Source organism: Dendrobates tinctorius, unplaced genomic scaffold, assembly GCF_039654945.1.
Source record: "Dendrobates tinctorius isolate UK_male_01 unplaced genomic scaffold, ASM3965494v1 ptg000111l, whole genome shotgun sequence".
Lineage (NCBI taxonomy): Eukaryota > Metazoa > Chordata > Amphibia > Anura > Dendrobatidae > Dendrobates > Dendrobates tinctorius.
Window position 1 is genome coordinate 26,262,534 of NW_027361779.1, and position 20,524 is coordinate 26,283,057.

Below are 20,524 nucleotides of genomic sequence, written 5' to 3' on the forward strand. Positions count from 1 at the left end.
ATGAATTGGACAGATTTATCTATGTTTTAACCTGATTTGCTGCAGCATTTCAGAGAGAATATACTTTGAAAAGCCGATGGGGCACTATGCGTCTCGGATGATCAATTAGAGGCAGGTCCCTGGCAGTTTCTCCGTGTCCCACTCCTTCTGACTGACAGGTCTCTTTGTAGGTGTGTGCATAGGGGTCTTGACATCGTACCAATTATGACTTGCATAACCCGCCCTCCCCCTTCCCCGTGGTTGTTTACTAACCCAGTTAGTAATACCGCAATAACAAAGCAAGTCGTGGATTCATGGTGTCTGTGGTTCGGGGGGCATGAATCAGATGACTTGTTCCCATACAGTAAATGTCCTTTGGCATTACATTGTGTTTAACATTATGTATTTGTGCCTAAAGCTTCATACATTTCTTACTGAAGGAGTCATGATCAATTATGACCCGATGTGAACAGTAGATTTGGAAGGTAACAATAATTTTCTGCATTTGTGTTCCTTTGCAGGTAAAAATGGTTCTTTTAGTCGATTTAACTAATACTACAAGGTTCTATGATCGGAATGATATTGAAAAGGAAGGAATAAAGTACATAAAGCTTCAGTGCAAAGGGTGAGTTACATGTCCGTTTTAATCGCTTCGTGACGGTGCTAATTTTGACCGTAATGACCAGACCAAATTAATGAAATCTGACCTCGAGCTCTTCAACAGATCTTGCTGATTCTACGATTGTTTTTTTTCTTGATATATTGTACTTCATTTTAGCTGTAAATTTCAGTCAATATGATTTGCATATATTTATGAAAATATCGAAAATTTTATAAAACATTAGCAAGTGTTGCAATTTTCAAACTTTAATTTTTTTTATGCCCTTTAATCAGATAGTTACACCATACAAAATAATTAATAAATGTATTTTCCATGTCTACTTTACATCTGAATCATTTTTGAAAATCATTTTTTTTTGTTAGGATGTTAGAGGGGTTAGAACTTTAGCAGCAATTTCTCATTTTTTCAACAAATCAAAACCTGTTTCTTTAGGGACCTATTCAGATTTAAATGGACTTTGAGGGGCCTATAGAGAGAAATTAGGTGTCTCAATTTTTTCCGGTGATCGTAGTTCGGGTCACTTCTTGGTGGGGGGCTTGGGAATTGTCACTGAAATGAAGAATTCTCCCTAGGGTTTCATAGCTGGCTCAGGACATGAAAGCTAAAAATACAGGGGTACTGTGGACAGATTTTGTTGCCCAGTAGGAATGAGTGTGGGTTTTTTTTTTTTTTTATTACTAATGCCTATTTTTGTTATTTTTTTTTTTTTTATTTCAGGGATATTCATGGGGATCCAGTAAAAGGGAGGAAAGGATGTGGGTTTTTGGGGGAGTTATATATACAGTTCTGGCAAAAATTAAGAGACCACTGCACAGTTTAATAAAATATAAAAAATCAGCTTCTCTACAAAGAAATGCCACCCCACACCATTACTGACCCACTGCCAAACCAGTCATGTTGAAGGATGTTGCAGGCAGCAGATCGCTCTCCACGGCGTCTCCAGACTCTGTCACGTGCTCAGTGTGAACCTGCTTTCATCTGTGAAGAGCACAGGGCGCCAGTGGCGAATTTGCCAATCCTGATGTTCTGTGGCTAATGCCAAGTGTCCTGTATGGTGCTGGGCTGTGAGCACAACCCCCATCTTTCATCTGTGGACATTGGGCCCTCAGATCATCCTTATGGAGTTGGTTTCTAACCGTTTGTGCAGACACCTGCACATTTGTGGCCTGCTGGAGGTCATTTTGCAGGGCTCTGGCAGTGCTCCTCCTGTTCCTCCTTGCACAAAGGTGGAGGTAGCAGTCCTGCTGCTGGGTTGTTGCCCTCCTACAGCCCCTCCACGTCTCCTGGTGTACTGGCCTTTCTCCTGGTAGCGCCTCCAGCCTCTGGACATAGCAAACCTTCTTGCCACAGCTCGCATTTGATGTGCCATCCTGGATGAGCTGCGCTACCTGAGCCACTTGTGTGGGTTGTAGAGTCCGTCTCATGCTACCACGAGTGTGAAAGCGCAACATTCAAAAGTGTCCAGAACATCAGCCAGAAAGCATTGGTACTGAGATGTGGTCTGTGGTCCCCACCTGCAGAACCACTCCTTTATTGAGGGTGTCTTGATAATTGCCAATAATTTCCATCAGTTGTCTATTTCTTTTGCACAACAGCATGTGAAATTGATTGTCAATCAGTGTTGCTCCCTAAGTGGACAGTTTGATTTCACAGAAGTTTGATTTACTTGGAGTTATATTTTGTTGTTTAAGTGTCCCCTTTATTTTTTTGAGCAGGGTATTTTACCTCACAAAATGAATCCTCTGTGATCCCCTGCTGTAATGTCAGTATTGTCTTTGGCTTCCTCCCCTGCCCAGGAGATGTGGCATACTCCGTATGCGGTCAGACACAGACAATTTTTAAAATTAACTTTCGTTCATGGGAAAACCCCTTTAATGTGATCAGCTTCCTCTGCCTGTAGACACTTCGCACATCTGCCACCGGGATCAGACTAATGATTCACTGTGCCTGTACAGAATTCGCACAGGCGCAGTGCGACGGTGTTCTGCTGGTGGTACCGCGCAAGAGGCTGCATGAGTGGGTGTGTGTGGTGCGACGGTGTTCCGCTGGTGGTAACGCGCAATAGGTTGGTACCAGCAGCAGTTTCCATATTGAGACACCCATCACTTGGGTGTCCCAGTATGGTGGTTGGTGAACTTCCTCCGTTTGGAATTCTGGGATACGGTGACATCTGGCAGAACAGGAAATGAAAACATTACAAGGCAATTATATAGATATTTTTTTTTTTTTTTACTCTTGAAAAAAACTGTAAGCTTAACCCTAACTTCAAAGAATGAAAGAAATAAAAATTATTTTTTTTTAATCTGACAAGTGGGATGAGGTATGGTGAGGGAGGGGAAGGGGGTGGTTAGGAGATTGTGGAAGGATTTACAGAAACAGAGCCATAAACAGTATATATATCTTTTTCCTTTGGGAGGGCAGCACTTGAGAGTAGTGTATCTCTCTTCTCTCCCAAAACAACTACAAGGGAGAAGACACACAGCCCAAGTGTTTCCGTGTTTATCAAATATTGGGGTCTTTTGATCACTGTAATAGACCCTATCACAGTAACAAAAAGCCGTCTGCTAATGAAAAAAATTCCTGTTGTTGCCGGGTGCAGAGGAGGCAGATCGTGGCAGGCACACTGCTCATGCGCTCACCATTTTTTGATTTTTGTTTTTCAGCAGGAGGAGGAGGGGGGTCCAGGGATTTTGGATATGGTACAAAGGTACTGTTGGAGGATAGGAGACATCATTTCTCTCTCTTCTGACATGATATAACAGAGAGAAATAATTTTTTAACCTATTTACACTTTTTTTTATTTTTTTTATGTGATCGCCATTATTCGTTGAATAACGGCAATCACGTGATCAGGGATTGGAAAAAACAGCCCTGATCGTTTTCCCCAGGGTCTCGGCTACCCCCGGTAGCTGAAAGCTCAGAAAGTTTTCTACTCTGGGGGGTGCTACACACTTGTTCCTGATTTTTAATACGGCGATGAGGGAATAAGGCCTCTAAGCAACCGCCATTTTAATGGGGTTAATATTTGATAGTTGTGTAAGCGACAAGGGAAGAAAAATCCAGCATCTGAGGCAATGGGTAAAGGTATTAAAATATGACTTTTAATAGCGACATTTAAAAATTGTAAGAGAAAAGAAAGCATAAAATCCAACAAATAAAAAAGATAGGGGGAGGACACAAGTCTGCACACTTCGAGCTCAACCGCTCTTAGTCTGGACTTGGTCCTTTACCCATTGCTGCAGATGCTGGATTTTTCTTTTCTTGTTGCCCTCACTGTCCAGAAGTCAGTCTGGAGTCTCTGCACCGCATCTCTATTGCGGGAATTTTTTTCCGCACTTGGTGAACCAACTCCCCCCCCTCCTCCTTTTTTTAGTTATTTGTGTACGACAGTGTGACTGTGCCAAGGTCACATACAGAATCTGCTTTTATTTTGCTGGAAATGTATTTGAATATTTTTTTTTTTTTTCATCAGACATGTATACATTTTGGAAAAAATCTGCTCTATGTATTTTCTTGGTGCAGATGTAACCCATTTTTACATTTCTGGAGGGTGTCCAACTATCTGTATTGGAGAGGGATCCCCACACCTTTATGAGAACTTACAACGCAGCGACCACTATCACTGTGCACGTGGCTTTGTGGAAACCTCAATATACAAGACTGTTTAGAATTATTCAAAAATGAAATATTTTGCTAATACTTTGCATATATTAACCCCTTTTTGACATCAGACGTACTATCCCGTCCATGGGACCCGGGCCCCTATGCCCACGTGGTGAGCGCCGCTGATCACGGCCGGGTGTCAGCTGATTATTACAGCTGACACCCGGCACTATGTGTCAGGGGTGGTCACGGACAGCCCCCGACACGTTAACCCCTTGCACACCGCGATCAAACACGATCGCGGTGTACCGGGGGTTAAAGGGAAGCATCGCCAGGGAGGGGGCTCCCTCTGTGCTTCCCTGAGTCCCCCACAGCAGCGCACTGTGCAATGCTGCTGCGGGGGTCTCTTTCCCTACAGGTCAGGTACCCGGATCCAAGATGGCGACGGGGAACTTCGGGGGCCTGTAGGGAGCTGGCTTCCTCAGTGCCTGCAAAGCGCAGGCTTGAGGAAGCCTTCTGCACTGCCTGTGACAGATTGCTGATCTGTCACAGTGATCTGTGATGTGACAGATCAGCGATCTGTGATGTGACAGATCAGCAATCTGTCACAGGACAGTGATGTCCCCCCTGGGACAACCTAATAAAGTTAAAAAAAAAAAAAATGGTGTAAAAATAATTTAAAAAAATCGCTAAATTAAAAAAAAAAAAATATTCCCTAATAAATTCATTTTTGGAAATAAAAAAAACAATAAAAGTACACACATTTGGTATCGCCGCGTCCGTAACGACCTGCCCTATAAAACTGTCCCATTAGTTAACCCCTTTAGCGAACCCCTTAAAAAATAAAAATAAAAAACGAAGCAAAAAATGATTTGTTATCATACCGCCGAACAAAAAGTGCAATAACGCGCGATCAAAAAGACGCATATAAATATCCATGGTACCGCTGAAAACGTCATCTTGTCCCGCAAAAAACGAGCTGCTACACAGCATCATCAGAGAAAAAATAAAAAAGTTATAGCTCACAGAATAAAGCGATGCAAAAATAATTTTTTATATCAAATTGTTTTTATTGCATAAAAGCGCCAAAACATAAAAAAATGACATAAATGAGGTATCGCTGTAACCGTACTGACCCGAAGAATAAAACCGCTTAATCAATTTTACCGTATGCGGAACGGTGTAAACGCACCCCCCCCAAAAGAAATTCAAAAACCAGCGTTTCATGTTTATTCTGCGTCCCAAAAATCCGAATAAAAAGCGATCAAAAAATGTCACGTGCCCGAATATGATACCAACAATAAAAACGTCAACTCGTCCCGCAAAAAAGAAGACCTCACATGACTCAGTGGGTCAAAATACGGAAAAATTATAGCTCTCCATATGTGGTGATGCAAAAACTATTTTTACAATAAAAAGCGTCTTTTAGCATGTGACAGCTGCCAAAAATAAAAGCCGCCATAAATAGTAAATCAAACCCCCGTTATCACCCCCTTAGTTAGGGAAAAATAATAAAATTAAAAAAATGTATTTATTTCCATTTTCCCATTAGGGTGTGTGCACACGCTGCGGATTCTGCTGCGGTTCCGGACGCTGCGGGTCCGCAGCAGTTTTTGCTGTGGTGTACAGTACCATTATTCCCTATGGGAATAAAAAAAACGCAGTGCGGACGGTGCGGATTTTTCCGCGCAGTTTTTCTGCGGTTTTGAAACCGCAGAAAGAATTGACATGTCATTTCTTTCTGCGGACTCCGCTGCGGTTTGCCATCTCCTCCATTGAGGAGATGAAAAACCGCAGAGCAATCCGCAGGTAAAACCGCAGGTCTTTTGACCTGCAGATTTACCTGCGGATTTTACAAAAACCACGCGGCCAAATCCGCACTACAATCTACAGCATGTGCACGTACCCTTAGGGTTAGGGCTGAGATTGGGGTTAGGGTAGGAGTTAGAATTGGGGGGTTTCCACTGTTTGGGCACATCAGGTGCTCTCCAAATGCAACATGGCGTCTGATCTCAATTCCAGCCAATTCTGCGTTGAAAAAGTCAAATGGTGCTCCTTCCAAGCTCTGCCATGCGCCCAAACAGTGTTTTACCCCCACATATGGGGTATCAGCCTACTCAGGACAAATTGGACAACAACTTTTGGGGTCCATTTTCTCCTGGTACCCTTGGGAAAATAAAAAAATTGGGGACTAAATGATCATGTTTGTGGAAAAAATATGATTTTTTTTATTTTCACGCCCGGGCGTTATAAACGTTATATATATTATAAACTTCTGTGAAGCACTGGGGGGTTCAAAGTGCTCACCACACACCTAGATAAGTTCCTTAGGGGGTCTATTTTCCAAAATGGTGTCATTTGTGGGGGGTTTCCACTGTTTAGGTACATCAGGGGCTCTCCAAAGGCAACATAACACCCGCAGACCATGCCATCAAAGTTTGCATTCCAAAATGTCACTACTTCCCTTCCGAGCCCCGACGTGTGCCCATACAGTAGTTTTCTCCCACATATGGGGTATCAGTGTACTCAGGACAAATTGGACAACAACTTTTGGGGTCCATTTTCTCCTAGTACCCTTGGGAAAATAAAAAAATGGGGACTAAATGATCGTGTTTGTGGAAAAAATACGATTTTTTTATTTTCACGCCCGGGCGTTATAAACTTCTGTGAAGCACTGGGGGGTTCAAAGTGCTCACCACACATCTAGATAAGTTCCTTAGGGGGTCTAGATTCCAAAATGGGGTCACTTGTGGGGGGATTCCACTGTTTAGGTACATCAGGGGCTTTCCAAACGCGACATGGTGTCAGATCTCAATTCCAGCCAAAAAAGTCAAATGGCGCTGTTTCCCTTCCGAGCTCTGCCATGCGCCCAAATAGTGATTTATACCCACATGTGGGGTATCAGCGTACTCAGGACAAATTGCACAATAACTTTTAGGGTCCTGTTACCCTTGGGAAAAAAAAAATTGGGTGTGAAAATATCATTGTACGTTATAAACTTCTGTGAAGCCCTTGTGGGTTCAAAGTTCTCACCACATATCCAGACAAGTTCCTTGGGGGGGGGGTCTATTTTCCAAAATGGGGTCACTTGTGGGGGTTTCCACTGTTTAGGTACATCAGGGGCTCTCCAAACGTGACATGGCGTCCGATCAGAATTCCAGCCAATTTTGCATTGAAAAAAGTCAAACGGCGCTCCTTCCATTCTGAGCTCTGCCATGCGCCGAAACAGTGGTTCCCCCCCCACATATCAGGTATCAGCATACTCAGGACAAATTGCACAATAACTTTTCCAGTCCAATTTCTCCTTTTACCCTTGGTAAAATAAAAAAAAATTGAACCTGAATTATTTTTTTTGTGAAAAAAAGTTAAATGTTCATTTTTTTTTTTTTAAATGTTCAAAAAATTCCTGTGAAGCACCTGAAGGGTTAATAAACTTCTTGAATGTGGTTTTGAGCCCCTTGAGGGGTGCAGTTTTTAGAATGGTGTCACTTTTGGGTATTTTCTATCATATAGACCCCTCAAAGTGGCTTCAAATGTGATGTGGTCCGTAAAAATAAAATGGTGTTGTAAAAATGAGAAATTGCTGGTCAACTTTTAACCCTTATAACTTTCTAAGAAAAAAAAATTTTGGTAACAAAATTATGCTGATGTAAAGTAAACATGTGGGAAATGTTACTTATTAAGTTTTTTTGTGTGCCGTATCTCTGTGATTTAAGGGCATAAAAATGCAAATTTGGAATATTGCGACATTTTCAAAAGTTTCGCCAAATTTCTGTTTTTTTCACAAACGCAAGTTATTTGAATGAAATTTTACCACTAACATGAAGTACAATATGTCACGAGAAAAAAATGTCAGAATCACCGGGATCCATGGAAGCGTTCCAGAGTTACCTCATAAAGGGACAGTGGTCAGAATTGTAAAAATTGGCCCGGTCATGAACGTGCAAACCACTCTTGGGGGTGAAGGGGTTAAGGACCTTTTCGGCATAAAAAAAAAATTAAAAAGTGACAGAAGATGAAATTATAAGACTATTCTCATACACCAATCAGATTACCATCAGTATTACAGGGATACAGGTCTTATGTCATTTTCATAGAATCATAGAATCGTAGAGTTGGAAGGGACCTCCTGGGCCATCTGGTCCAACCCCCTGCTCAAAGCAGGATTCGCTAAATCATCCCAGTCAGATGTCTGTCCAGCCTCTGTTTGAAGACTTCCATTGAAGGAGAACTCACCACTTCTCGTGGCAGCCTGTTCCACTCATTGATCACTCTAACTGTCAAAAAGTTTTTTCTAATATCTAATCTGTGTCTCTTCCCATTCAGTTTCATCCCATTGCTTCTAGTCTTTCCTTGTGCAAATGAGAATAAAGTTGATCCTTCTACAATGTGACAGCCCTTTAGATATTTGTAGACAGCTATTAAGTCTCCTCTCAGTCTTCTCTTTTGCAAACTAAACATTCCCAAATCCTGCAACCTTTCCTCATAAGACAGGGTTTGCAGACCGGTCACCATTCTGGTCGCTCTTTTCTGAACTTGCTCCAGTTTGTTGATGTCTTTTTTAAAATGTGGTGCCCAAAACTGGACACAATATTCCAGATGAGGTCTGACCAAAGAGGAGTAGAGGGAAATAATGACTTCACGTGATCTAGACTGTATGCTTAAGTTAATAAATCCTAGAATTGCATTTGCCTTTTTTGCTGCTGCATCACACTGTTGACTCATATTCAGTCTGTGATCTATTAGTATACCCAAGTCTTTTTCACATGTGCTGTCACTTAGCCCTATTCCTCCCATTCTATATATGCTTTTTTCATTTTTATTGCCCAGATGTAGTACTTTGCATTTCTCCCTGTTAAAAACCATTCTGTTAGTTGCTGCCCACTTCTCCAGTTTATTTAAATCTTTTTGAATCCTCTCTCTCTCTTCTCTAGTATTAGCTATCCCTCCTAGCTTTGTGTCATCAGCAAATTTAATCAGTTTACCCTCAATTCCTTCATCTAAATCGTTGATAAAGATGTTGAACAATACAGGGCCCAGGACAGAGCCCTGTGGTACCCCACTTGAGACATTCTTCCAACTGGATGTGCAGCCATTTACGACCACTCTTTGGGTCCGATCACTAAGCCAGTTATGAATCCACCTAACAGTTGCCTTGTCCATTCCATACTTAGTCATTTTTTCAATAAGGATTGTATGAGAGACTTTGTCAAATGCTTTGCTGAAGTCAAGATATACTATATCTACAGCATTTCCTTGATCCACCCAATCAGTGATACCGTCATAGAAGGAAAATAAGTTAGTCTCACATGACTTATTAGTTAGAAACCCATGCTGACTCTGTTTAATCACTTCATTCTTTAATTTTACCAGAGTGAGCACAGAGCATCCCAATTCCCAGGTACCAAATGTGACTGGGTAAGGATCTTATGTCGTCCATCATCTGAACATGGATATTAAATAAAGATTTGTGCTCGAACCTGCCAGTATTTGGCCAGTAGCACCGTTTTGTCCAGTTGCTGTTCCATAGAACATCATGACAGAATTGATTCACCCATTTTCCTCAGACCTTCATCGAAGGTGGCTGGGTAAACCAGCCAGCGAGCAGTAAAACAATAAAATTAAAAATCCTTCCGTTTGTGAGAACAGAGAGAATTTTTAATTACAAGTAGCATATTTTTGGACTCTCAAATCCACTTTTAACCCCTTAGTAACGGAGTCAAATTTTTAAAATCTGACCAGTGTCACTTTATGTGGTAATAACCCTGGAACGCTTCAACAAAGCCCAGTGATTTTGAGATTGTTTTTTTTTTTTGTGACACATTATACTTTATGAGAATGGTAAATTTAGGTTGATATGTTTTGTTTTTTATTTATAAAAAAAAATCAGAAATTTGAGAAAAATGTTAAAAAAATTAGCAATTTTCAAAGTTTTAATGCTTATCCCTTTAATCCAGATTGTCATACCACACAAAAACATTCATAAATAATATTTTCCACATGTCTGCTTTACATCAGCACCATTTGTAAAATGTTCTTTTATTTTGTTAGCATTTTAGGAGGTTTAAAAATGTAGCAGTAATTTTTCATTTTATGAAGGAAATTTACAATTTTTTTTTTTTTTTTTTTGTGACCTATCCAGGTTTGAAGTGACTTTGGGGGTCCTATATATTGGAAAACCCCCCAAAAGTAATGCCATTTTGAAAACTGCACCCCCTGACATATTGAAAACTGCTGTCAGGTAGTTTATTTAACCCTTCAGGAATTAATGCAAAGTGGCATGACTGAAATGAAAAAGGTGTATTTTTACCACCTAAATGCCGCTAACTTCTGAACAGGTTACAACAGCCATCAGGCTCTAAGGGCGCTATTTGGTCGTGAATTGCCATGGCAAACATCAGGACAACACAATAATGATCTCAGGGTGCCGATGGGGATAAAGAGGAAGCCCTCACACTCTCACTCTGTTAACCATTTATATTATGTCACTATTGACAGCAGCATCTAAGGGGATAAAATGATTTGGACGGTGCAAACACTGATCGTGGCTGATACAGCAATTTGTCAGCTCTAGTGGAGAGCCGACAGCTGCTGGATTGTCACCTGTATGGGGAGGCTATTCTCTTATATCTCACGTCAGTTAAAAGACGTATTGGCAGTCATTAGGGGGTTAAGCAATAAAACAAAATCTTGCTAAATAAGTTGTACTTTTTATAGTTTTGAGACAGCTACTTATGATGGAGAACACTGACACATCATCCTTCTCAATCACTGAGAAACCTATGCAACTGCAGAGTTCTTTCTCTCCTCCCAACAGCCTGACACTGCGGTCTGAATGGTGAAGGACCGGAGAGAAAGCTACCAGGAACTACTCTTCACTAAAGTTCCATGAATGCTAAAGATCTTGACTAGTTGAAGGACTTTTAATGCCTGAATTGAGGTTGTGTGTTGATAGAGCAGAACTGTATGTGCATGTTTGTAGCAGAGCTGTGTGTGTATATACAGCAGAACTTGCTGTGCATGCAGCAGCGTTGTCTGTGTGTGCGCTACAGAGAGTGTGCGCGATCATGCTGTAAAGCTATATCTACAGATGCTGCAGAGACGAGCGAACAATTGATCAGTTGCCTTTTTATTTTTCCCCAGTGCATTAAATGAGTGATATTCACCCTTCCACTTCCTTGCACCACCAGTAAAGGTGTAATTACTAGAAAATATGTGTTTTCTGCTGTCTAAACTTCAGGTGCATTTTTTTTAGTAAGGTGCATCCTATAGTCTCCAAAACACGGTAAATTGCAAAGTTATTTGTTTTGACAAGCACTTTTGTCATATTAATCATTTATTAACATTTATGCTTAAAAGTTTACATACCCCAGCAGAATTTTTGCTTTCTTCGCCTTTTTTCAGAGAATATGAATGATAACACCAAATCTTTTTCTCCACTCATGGTCAGTGGTTGGGTGAAGCCATTTCTTGTCAAATTACTGTGCTTTCTCTTTTTAAATCATAATGACAACCCAAAACATCCAAATGACCCTGATCAAAAGTTCACACACCCTGCTGATTCTGGCCTGGTAACATGCACAGAAGTTGACACAAATGGGTTTGAATGGCTACTAAAGGTAACCTCCTCATCTGTGACCTGTTTGCTTGTAATCAGTGTGTGCATAAAAGCTGAGTGAGTTTCTGGGACCCAGATTAACAGATTAACTAACCATGAGTGGAAAAAAAAGTTTTGGCGTTATCATTCATATTCTCTGAAAAAAAGGCCAAGAAAGCAAAAATTCTGCCGGGGTATGTAACCTTTTGAGCACTACTGTATGATGTTGAGACAACCCATTTTAGAAACATAAGAGGTAATAAATAGTCATTATTAAAATGAAGCTTGCAGTAGAAAAATACAGTCTAAACTATTAAGTGATCCAAATTCTGACTACTAGCAATAATGCTTTGATTTTACTTATTTTTGTTGTGTAGACATGGCGAATGTCCATCAAAAGAGAATACTGAAACCTTTATTCGACTCTGTGAAAAATTTGCGGACAGAAGCCCGGATGAGCTTATTGGTATGTTACCAGATCCTTCTTTTTTAAATGATGGTTGTAACGGGACAAGCTAAACAAAAAATGATATGTAATAAAACTTTTGTTAATGAATCATAGAGCATAAGGCGGCTATACAATGATTTGCAGATTCCCTTGGGCATCGAGCTGCAGAGGTATAGGCAGTCTGTGTACTGCCACGCAGTGTTCTGCATGGTAGCGTATTACAGAGATGGTCACATTAGAAGCATTGCTTCAGATAAAATAAGCTGTGTAATATGGTGGAACAAGATGTCATCCTGTGCCGTTTAAGAGGAAAAAAAAAAACCTTTGTGTTTCTCCACATGAAATCAGAGGTCCCATAAAAGTTTATGGGATTTTATTATGCTTTCATACGGAGGTGCTATATGCTAGTGTCCATGAGCCCAAAATACAGTGGGTACGGAAAGTATTCAGACACCATTAAATTTTTCACTCTTTGTTTCATTGCAGACATTTGGTAAATTCAAAAAAGTTCATTTTTTTTCTCATTAACGTACACTCTGCACCCCATCTTTACTGGAAAAAAACAAATGTAGAAATTTTTGCTAATTTTTTGAAAAACAAAAACTGAAATATCACATGGTCATAAGTATTCAGACCCTTTGCTCACTATTGAGTAGAATCACCCTTTTGAGCTAGTACAGCCATAAGTCTTCTTGGGAATGATGCAACAAGTTTTTCACACCTGGATTTGGGGATCGTCTGCCATTCTTCCTTACAGATCCTCTCCAGTTTCGTCAGGTTGGATGGTGAACGTTGGTGGACAGCCATTTTCAGGTCTCTCCAGAGATGCTCAGTTGGTTTTAGGTCATGGCTCTGGCTGGGCCAGTCAAGAATGGTCACAGAGTTGTTCTGAAACCACTCCTTTGTTATTTTAACTGTGTGCTTAGGGTCATTGCCTTGTTGGAAGGTGAACCGTCGGCCAAGTCTGAGGTCCAGAGCACTGTGGAAGAGGTTTTTATCCAGGATATCTCTGCACTTGGCCACATTCATGTTTCTTTCAAATGCAACACTAAGCAGCAAAAAGAGGACTTAAAGAACCTCCCAAAAATTGAAAACCAGCCGATGAGACAACCACTCACAGCCTGCCAATCCATGGAGGGGGCTGTTGTTTGGCATATTAATGTACAAAAAAAGTCTGTATGTGGCACTATTCACACACAGGCGATGCAGAGCATTCTGGCTTACAGCCTATTGGTGACGCCCATACTGTTAAATTAGGCATTGCCTGTGTGTGAACAGCGCTGCATACAGAGTTTTTTTGTGTTTTCCAGAAGCTAGCAGTGGATGAAAATTGGAAATATGCTATTGTCGTGCCCAGTACGTTATGCAAAGCTCGTGCTTCTAGAGACATGGACCCAGTAAATTAAGCGGCCTCTCATTGTTACAGACATGCCATACATTTGGATGCTTAATGTGGTTTAGGCACATTGTGGGGCTCAGAAGGGAGGGGGGCTTCTGGGGGGCGAGGAGCCACAGTTATTTTCCAGAGCCTTTGTATTACCAGTAATGTGAAAAATCCCGATATTTCTATTGACAGATGAGACCTGAGTCATTTTTGCTTTGTTTTTTTTTTGTCGATTGCATTGACTATTTTATAGGGAACAATTTGCATAACATTTTGGGTCACATTTATCCTGCGCTCTACACTGAGCACTTACATCAGGGTTTCAGTCTAAATCTCCAAATAAAGTGATTCACACGAAAGCCCCGAGGGATCCATTCACTATAATGAGGCAGCAGAGTTACTCTTCAGAGGTGCACAAAACTAGCCTACGGAGCTTTTATGCGCGCCTAAAAAAAACGGACATCACTGGATAATAGGTCAGACGGCATCCACAGTGTCTCCATTTGCCTCATTGTAGGGAATCTTCCACCAGAGGTTACATCTGAATCAGATATTTACATGGAAACCATGGTGTAAGTGCTCAGCACAGAACGCAGGATAAATGTGAACCGAGCCTTACTGCAATATTTGAGAGACTGAATGGAAAAATCAACAGCAGGTGAAAAATTGGTTTTATTTTTTACTCCGTTCCTTGTGTGGTATAAGTGATTTGACAACTTTATTCTTTGTGGCTGTGCGATTACGGCGATGACAAATTTTTATAGTTTTTTTTATCTTTGGCTGCAGCTGTGATGCACTTAAAAATGTTTTGTTTTGTTTTTTATATATGCAAAAATGAACTAAAACCCCCCCACACATATTTATCGCCGCATACGTACGACCCACCCTATAAAACTGTCACACTGGCTAATCCCTTCAGTGAATATCGTTGAAAAAAAAGGCAAAAACTATTCTTTTTCATCATACCACCGGAAAAAAAGTGGAATAAAGCGTGATCAAAAAGGTCAAATAGAAATAAAAACTGTATAGCTGGGAACCTCTGGCAGGCGCATGGTTTTATGAACAACTTAAAAGCTTTATTAGCACAATATCCAAGCTTGCCAATATCTTTAGACCACTGACTACTTTTGAATCTCAGTGTGTGGCGGGGACCATACCATCTCCCTAGTATACAAGATACTACTAGAGAATCAAGTGACATCACAAAATCCATCTTTGATCTTTTCAAGGTGAGATGGTGAACTGGGGAGGTCCCAACCCCTGGGGACCGATCTAGGGATTCTCCGATTTACATTCAGATCCTCACTCTGCTCTGTATCCCAAGAGAGAAGTTACTAGTTACTATCTTGGTGGTACAGATGCACATGTTCCCCACAGCTCCAAATACATGTTGGAGATATTGGGAGAACCAGGGCACATACTTGCACATATGGTGGTCATGCCCGCCAGTTCACAATATCTGGTTAGCAATATTTGACCTGTATAACAAATTGTCTTTATACAAAGTCCAGCCTACAATGGAATTGGCTTTACGATCTCTATGTGACATCTCTATCTCCTGATATAAGAAAGACCTACTCAGACACTTCTAACAGGTACCAGGAATTTGATCCCTCGCTACTGGAAACAAACTAATTCTCCATCACGCTCTCACTTTGTATCTGAACTCAATAATATATACAGAATGGAACAACTGATAGGCCAGAGTAATGGGAATTCAAATAAGATCTATAACACCTGGGCGCCTTGGATTGCATTCAGAGAAACTATGGAATTAAGCACTTGGTCAAACTAATTGTCTTAACAAACACAAATAATATGCTCTTCTTTACTCACCTCAGTAGGACGCTAACCAACCGTGACCTGTATTCATGATATTTTAAATCAGGTCTGTGGGATGTGGAACCAGACCCCCTAACTTACCCCCATCCTTTATTCTACCCTGATGTCTTTTACCCTCTCTGCTTAGCCCACTCTCACCTAACAGGTGCCTAACCCATATACTCCTCCCTCCTCCATTTCTACTTGTTGCTTAGAAATTGTATGTGAGCACTCATATTACTTAGACGTTTCGGATGAGGTCTGCAACTTTTTACTCGCCCACTGTACATCTTAATACAAGCTTATTCTTGAAATGTTTTGTTATTATAGGATTCAGCGAGTTTAATATTTGTTGGGCTCACACATTACTAAATGTTTGTATTTTCCAATTTGACTGTAAACAATTCAATAGAATATTGATTTACGGAAAAATGGTATAGCTGAAAACGTTGAAAATATAATCCGCCATACAGCTCCGTCAACGGAGAAACAAAATGGCTATAGCTCTATAAAAAAAAAATGTGATGCAAAAGACTATTCTCTTTTCTATAAAATAGTTTTTCTTGTGTAAAAGTGGCAAAAAAAAAGTTATGGTATCTCCGGAATCATACTGACCCAAATAATAAAACAGTAAAACTGTCTTATCACTTTTATCAGATGGTGAACGGCATAAAAAACCCTCAAAAAATCCTAACTTGCTGGCTGTTTTTTGTTCATTCTGTCCAAAAATGGTACCAATAAAAATGTCAATTTGTCCTGCAATAACCAAGCCCCCACATGAATGTCGGCAGATGTATAGCTATCAAAATATGATGATGCAAAAACTTGTTTTTTTTTGTTTTTTTTTAATAAAAAGTGTTTTTTGTTTTTTTTCTGTGTATGACAGCAGCCAAGCATAAAAAAGATATAAATGTGGTATCACTGTAATCACACCAACCAGAAGAAAAAAAATGTGTCTAATCACTTGAATCGCACAGTGAACCGCTTAAAAAATAAAACCAATTATTCGCCTGCTGTTGATTTGTTCATTCTGCCTCCCAAATGTTGAAATAAGGCTCACATTTATCCCGTTCTCTGCGTTGAGCGCTTACACCGGTGTTTCCGTGTAAATTTTTATTCAGACAGAAACTTCAACGGAATATTATTATTATTAATTACACAGGTCAACGAAAAAAAATTTTTTTTCTGGTGTCCAAAATATTTTAATGAATTTGGGGTATTTTTGGGGTGCTGATTCTGAATATGTCATCAGTTTTGCCAGATTGGCTCAAGTTTTTGAGATTTTTGGTATCTTATTTATAGCACTTGTTGGTAAATGCGACGCATCATCTCATTAATTTCTTTGGATTAGTACTTGAACTGAGCAGTTCTCAATATAGTTTTGTGTTAATTAGTGTTCTAAAAGTTTGTTCATAGCTTGATTTTTGCACTAACTTTATGTTGTTGTCTGTTTTCCAGTGAAAAGCATGAACTCATCATGAAGAAGTTGTCTTAACGATCCAGACTCATTCTGTTACATTTGTGGTGAATATACACTGCCAAAACATAGAAGAAACATAACAGACTTCGTAAAAAAAGTGTATTTTGCCTATTTTGGGGTTATGCTTGGGGACCAAGACAAGTTTTGGGCACCACACATAGTGTGCAAAGCATGTATCGAATTATTACGAAAATGGAGCAAAGGACAAAGAAAAAGCTTCAAATTTGGTGTTCCAATGGTGTGGAGAGAGCCAAAAAATCATCATGATGACTGTTATTTCTGTGCAGTGCAAGTGCAAGGATTCAATAAGCATAAGAAACGAAAATGGGAGTAACATGGAATCTGCAAGAAGGCCTGTCCCTCATTGTGAAGATGTGCCTGTACCTGTGTTTACCATAAATAACAGTCATCATGATGATTTTTTGGCTCTCTCCACACCATTGGAACACCAAATTTGAAGCTTTTTCTTTGTCCTTTGCTCCATTTTCGTAATAATTCGATACATGCTTTGCACACTATGTGTGGTGCCCAAAACTTGTCTTGGTCCCCAAGCATAACCCCAAAATAGGCAAAATACACTTTTTTTACGAAGTCTGTTATGTTTCTTCTATGTTTTGGCAGTGTGTATTCACCACAAATGTAACAGAATGAGTCTGGATCGTTAAGACAACTTCTTCATGATGAGTTCATGCTTTTCACTGGAAAACAGACAACAACATAAAGTTAGTGCAAAAATCAAGCTATGAACAAACTTTTAGAACACTAATTAACACAAAACTATATTGAGAACTGCTCAGTTCAAGTACTAATCCAAAGAAATTAATGAGATGATGCGTCGCATTTACCAACAAGTGCTATAAATAAGATACCAAAAATCTCAAAAACTTGAGCCAATCTGGCAAAACTGATGACATATTCAGAATCAGCACCCCAAAAATACCCTAAATTCGATGAAATATCTTTGGCACCAAAAATGCTGTTGACCAGTGTTATTTATAAAGCACCATTGGTTCTATGGTGCTGTACATGAGAAGGGGTTACATACAAATTACAGATATCACTTACAGTAAACAAACTAACAATGACAGACTGATATAGAGGAGAGAGAGGACCCAGCCCTTTCGGGCTTACATGCTACAGGATGGTGGGGAAGTAGACAGTAGGTTGGGGGGTTGCAGCAGCTCCAGTGATGGTGAGGCGGTAGCTCTAGTAGTGGTGAGGAGGTAGCGTACCTTTGAGGAAGGGGGATGGTTCCCCCGAAACGCGTCAGGTTTGGCCCTTGCACATGTCCGTCTTGCATGGACCGGTGACGTCACCGCCCACACTAAACGCCCCCCGCTGGTCACGCCCCTCGATCACCACGCTACTGTTTGGCGGCGCCATTGGCCGTGGCAGCCTGCCGTCCTGCGGGACGCGTGTTCTTGCGGAGAGCTGTTTCTTTTGCAAACGGGAGGACGCTTCCTGGATTTGCTCCAGTTACCTTTGAGGAACCTTTGAGGAAGGGGGACGGTTCCCCCGAAACGCGTCAGGATTGGCCCTTGCACATGTCCGTCTTGCACAGACTGGTGACGTCACCGCCCACACTACACGCCCCCCGCTGGTCACGCCCCTCGATCACCACGCTACTGTTTGGCGGCGCCATTGGCCGTGGCAGCTTGCCGTCCTGCGGGACGCGTGTTCTTGCGGAGAGCTGTTTCTTTTGCAAACGGGAGGACGCTCCCTGGATTTGCTCCAGTTTTGTTTGCTCAGTGGCCCTCCTTTCATTTGTTTGTGACTCGGAGCATCATTTCCATTCACAGCCGATCTTCACAACAGTGAGTAACGTTATCTATCCTTTTTGGCTGTTTGTATTTGCATTATATTTTTTAGAGGTCCATTACCATTTTCAGTTGGTTGTATTTTCAGTACACAGTGCTTTAAGCGCGGCCACTTTCTGTTTAGTTATAGTGAATGGATCCCTTGGGGGTTTCATCTGAATCGCGTCACTCACGTCAAAGTGCTCAGCATAGAGCGCAGGATGAATGTGATTCAAAAAGTTATAAAAAATTTCTACTTCCTCTCATTGGGGGACACAGCTGCACTAGATCTGCGTACCACGCCCGACGAGGCCAGTCTAGAGCCAGCAGAATCACTGGCACCCCCTCTGCCTTGATTTTCTTGATGACTCTCAGAAGCAGGGGCAGCGGTGGGAAACAGGTATGGGAGGCGAAACAGATTCCATGGCAGAACCAGTGCATCCACGGCGATTGCTGAACATGGACACCTTGGCGTTCGACCTGGACGCCATCAGATCCACATCCGGAGTTCCCCACCGTTGGCAAATCTGCTGAAAAACCTCTGGGTGAAGTGACAACTCTCTGGACGCAAGCCCCTGCCGGCTGATTAAGTCGGCCGCCCAGTTCTCTACCCCCCGGGATGTGGACCGCCGATATCAGCGAGTGGTTCCTCTCGGCCCAGCGAAGCATGTGCCCTACTTCGCGCATGGTTTCCCTGCTGCGGGTGCCCCCCTGGTGATTTATGGAAGCCACCGTCGTGGCGTTGTCCGACTGAATCCGGACGGGGCGGCCTGTTAGAAGGTGATGGAATCGATGGAGAGTCAGCCGGATCGCCCGTATCTCCAACAAGTTGATCGGGAGGGCTGCCTCCTGTGGCGACCACCGTCCGTGGGTCGTGTGGTGGCGGAAAACCGCTCCCCAGCCGAAAAGGCTGGCGTCGGTTGTGACCACCAGCCACTGATCTGGGGGGGGGAAGGGTTTCCCCTGAAGCAGGGAGGGATTGATAGTCACTAGAGTGGTGGACAGCCTGACCTGAGAGGACAACCAGCACCGATGATCGAGCGTGAATGGGTTCTTGTCCCAGGCTGACAAGAGGGCGTGCTGCAGGGGACGAAGAAGAAATTTGGCGAACGGGATCGCTTCCATCGCTGCCACCATTTTCCCCAAAATCCTCATGCCGAAACGGATGGTGTGAGGGACTGGTTGGCGCAGTACTCACACCCCTGCCAGAGGGCTAGGTCCTTGTCTCGAGGGAGACTTACCAACCCTCGGCAAGTGTCGAAGGTCATCCCTAAAAAGGAAATTCTCTGAGCTGGCACAAGGGATGACTTCCTTACATTGACCAACCACCCTAAGCGGGCAAGAGTATCTAGCGTAATGCTGACACTTTCCTCGCATGCCTGCCTTGAAGGGGCTTTGACCAAGAGGTCGTCTAAGTAGGGGAATACTACTATGCCCCGGGAGTGCAGGATGGCCATGGGGACTGCCCTGACCTCTGTGAACACTCTGGGGGCCGTAGCTAGCCTGAAGGGCAGCTCTGCAAACTGAAAATGTAGACCGTTGATGACGAAGCGTAGAAACCTTTTGATGCGGAGGAAAAATGGGAATATGTAGATAGGCGTCCTGGATATCCATAGAGGCCAAATACTCTCCCTGCCTCATTGCCGCTATGACTGAATGGAGAGATTCCATCCGGAAATGTCTGATCCTGATAAATCTGTTCAGGAACTTTAGATCCAAAACGGGCCTGACCGTCCTGTCCTTTTTGGGAACTGTAAACAGGTTGGAATAGAAGCCCTGCGCCTTATCGTTTTC

General features: G+C 41.9%; 1 protein-coding gene across 4 annotated transcripts in view; it reads left to right on the plus strand.

Moving 5' to 3' along the window:
* Positions 1–20,524, plus strand: part of RNGTT (RNA guanylyltransferase and 5'-phosphatase) — a 601,184-nt gene that overhangs the window by 11,644 nt on the left and 569,016 nt on the right. For all 4 annotated transcript variants that reach the window (XM_073589590.1, XM_073589589.1, XM_073589588.1 and 1 more), the window contains exons 3-4: positions 501–604; positions 12,179–12,267. In XM_073589590.1, the coding sequence (XP_073445691.1) occupies positions 501–604; positions 12,179–12,267 (193 nt within the window). The remainder of the gene's footprint in view (positions 1–500; positions 605–12,178; positions 12,268–20,524) is intronic.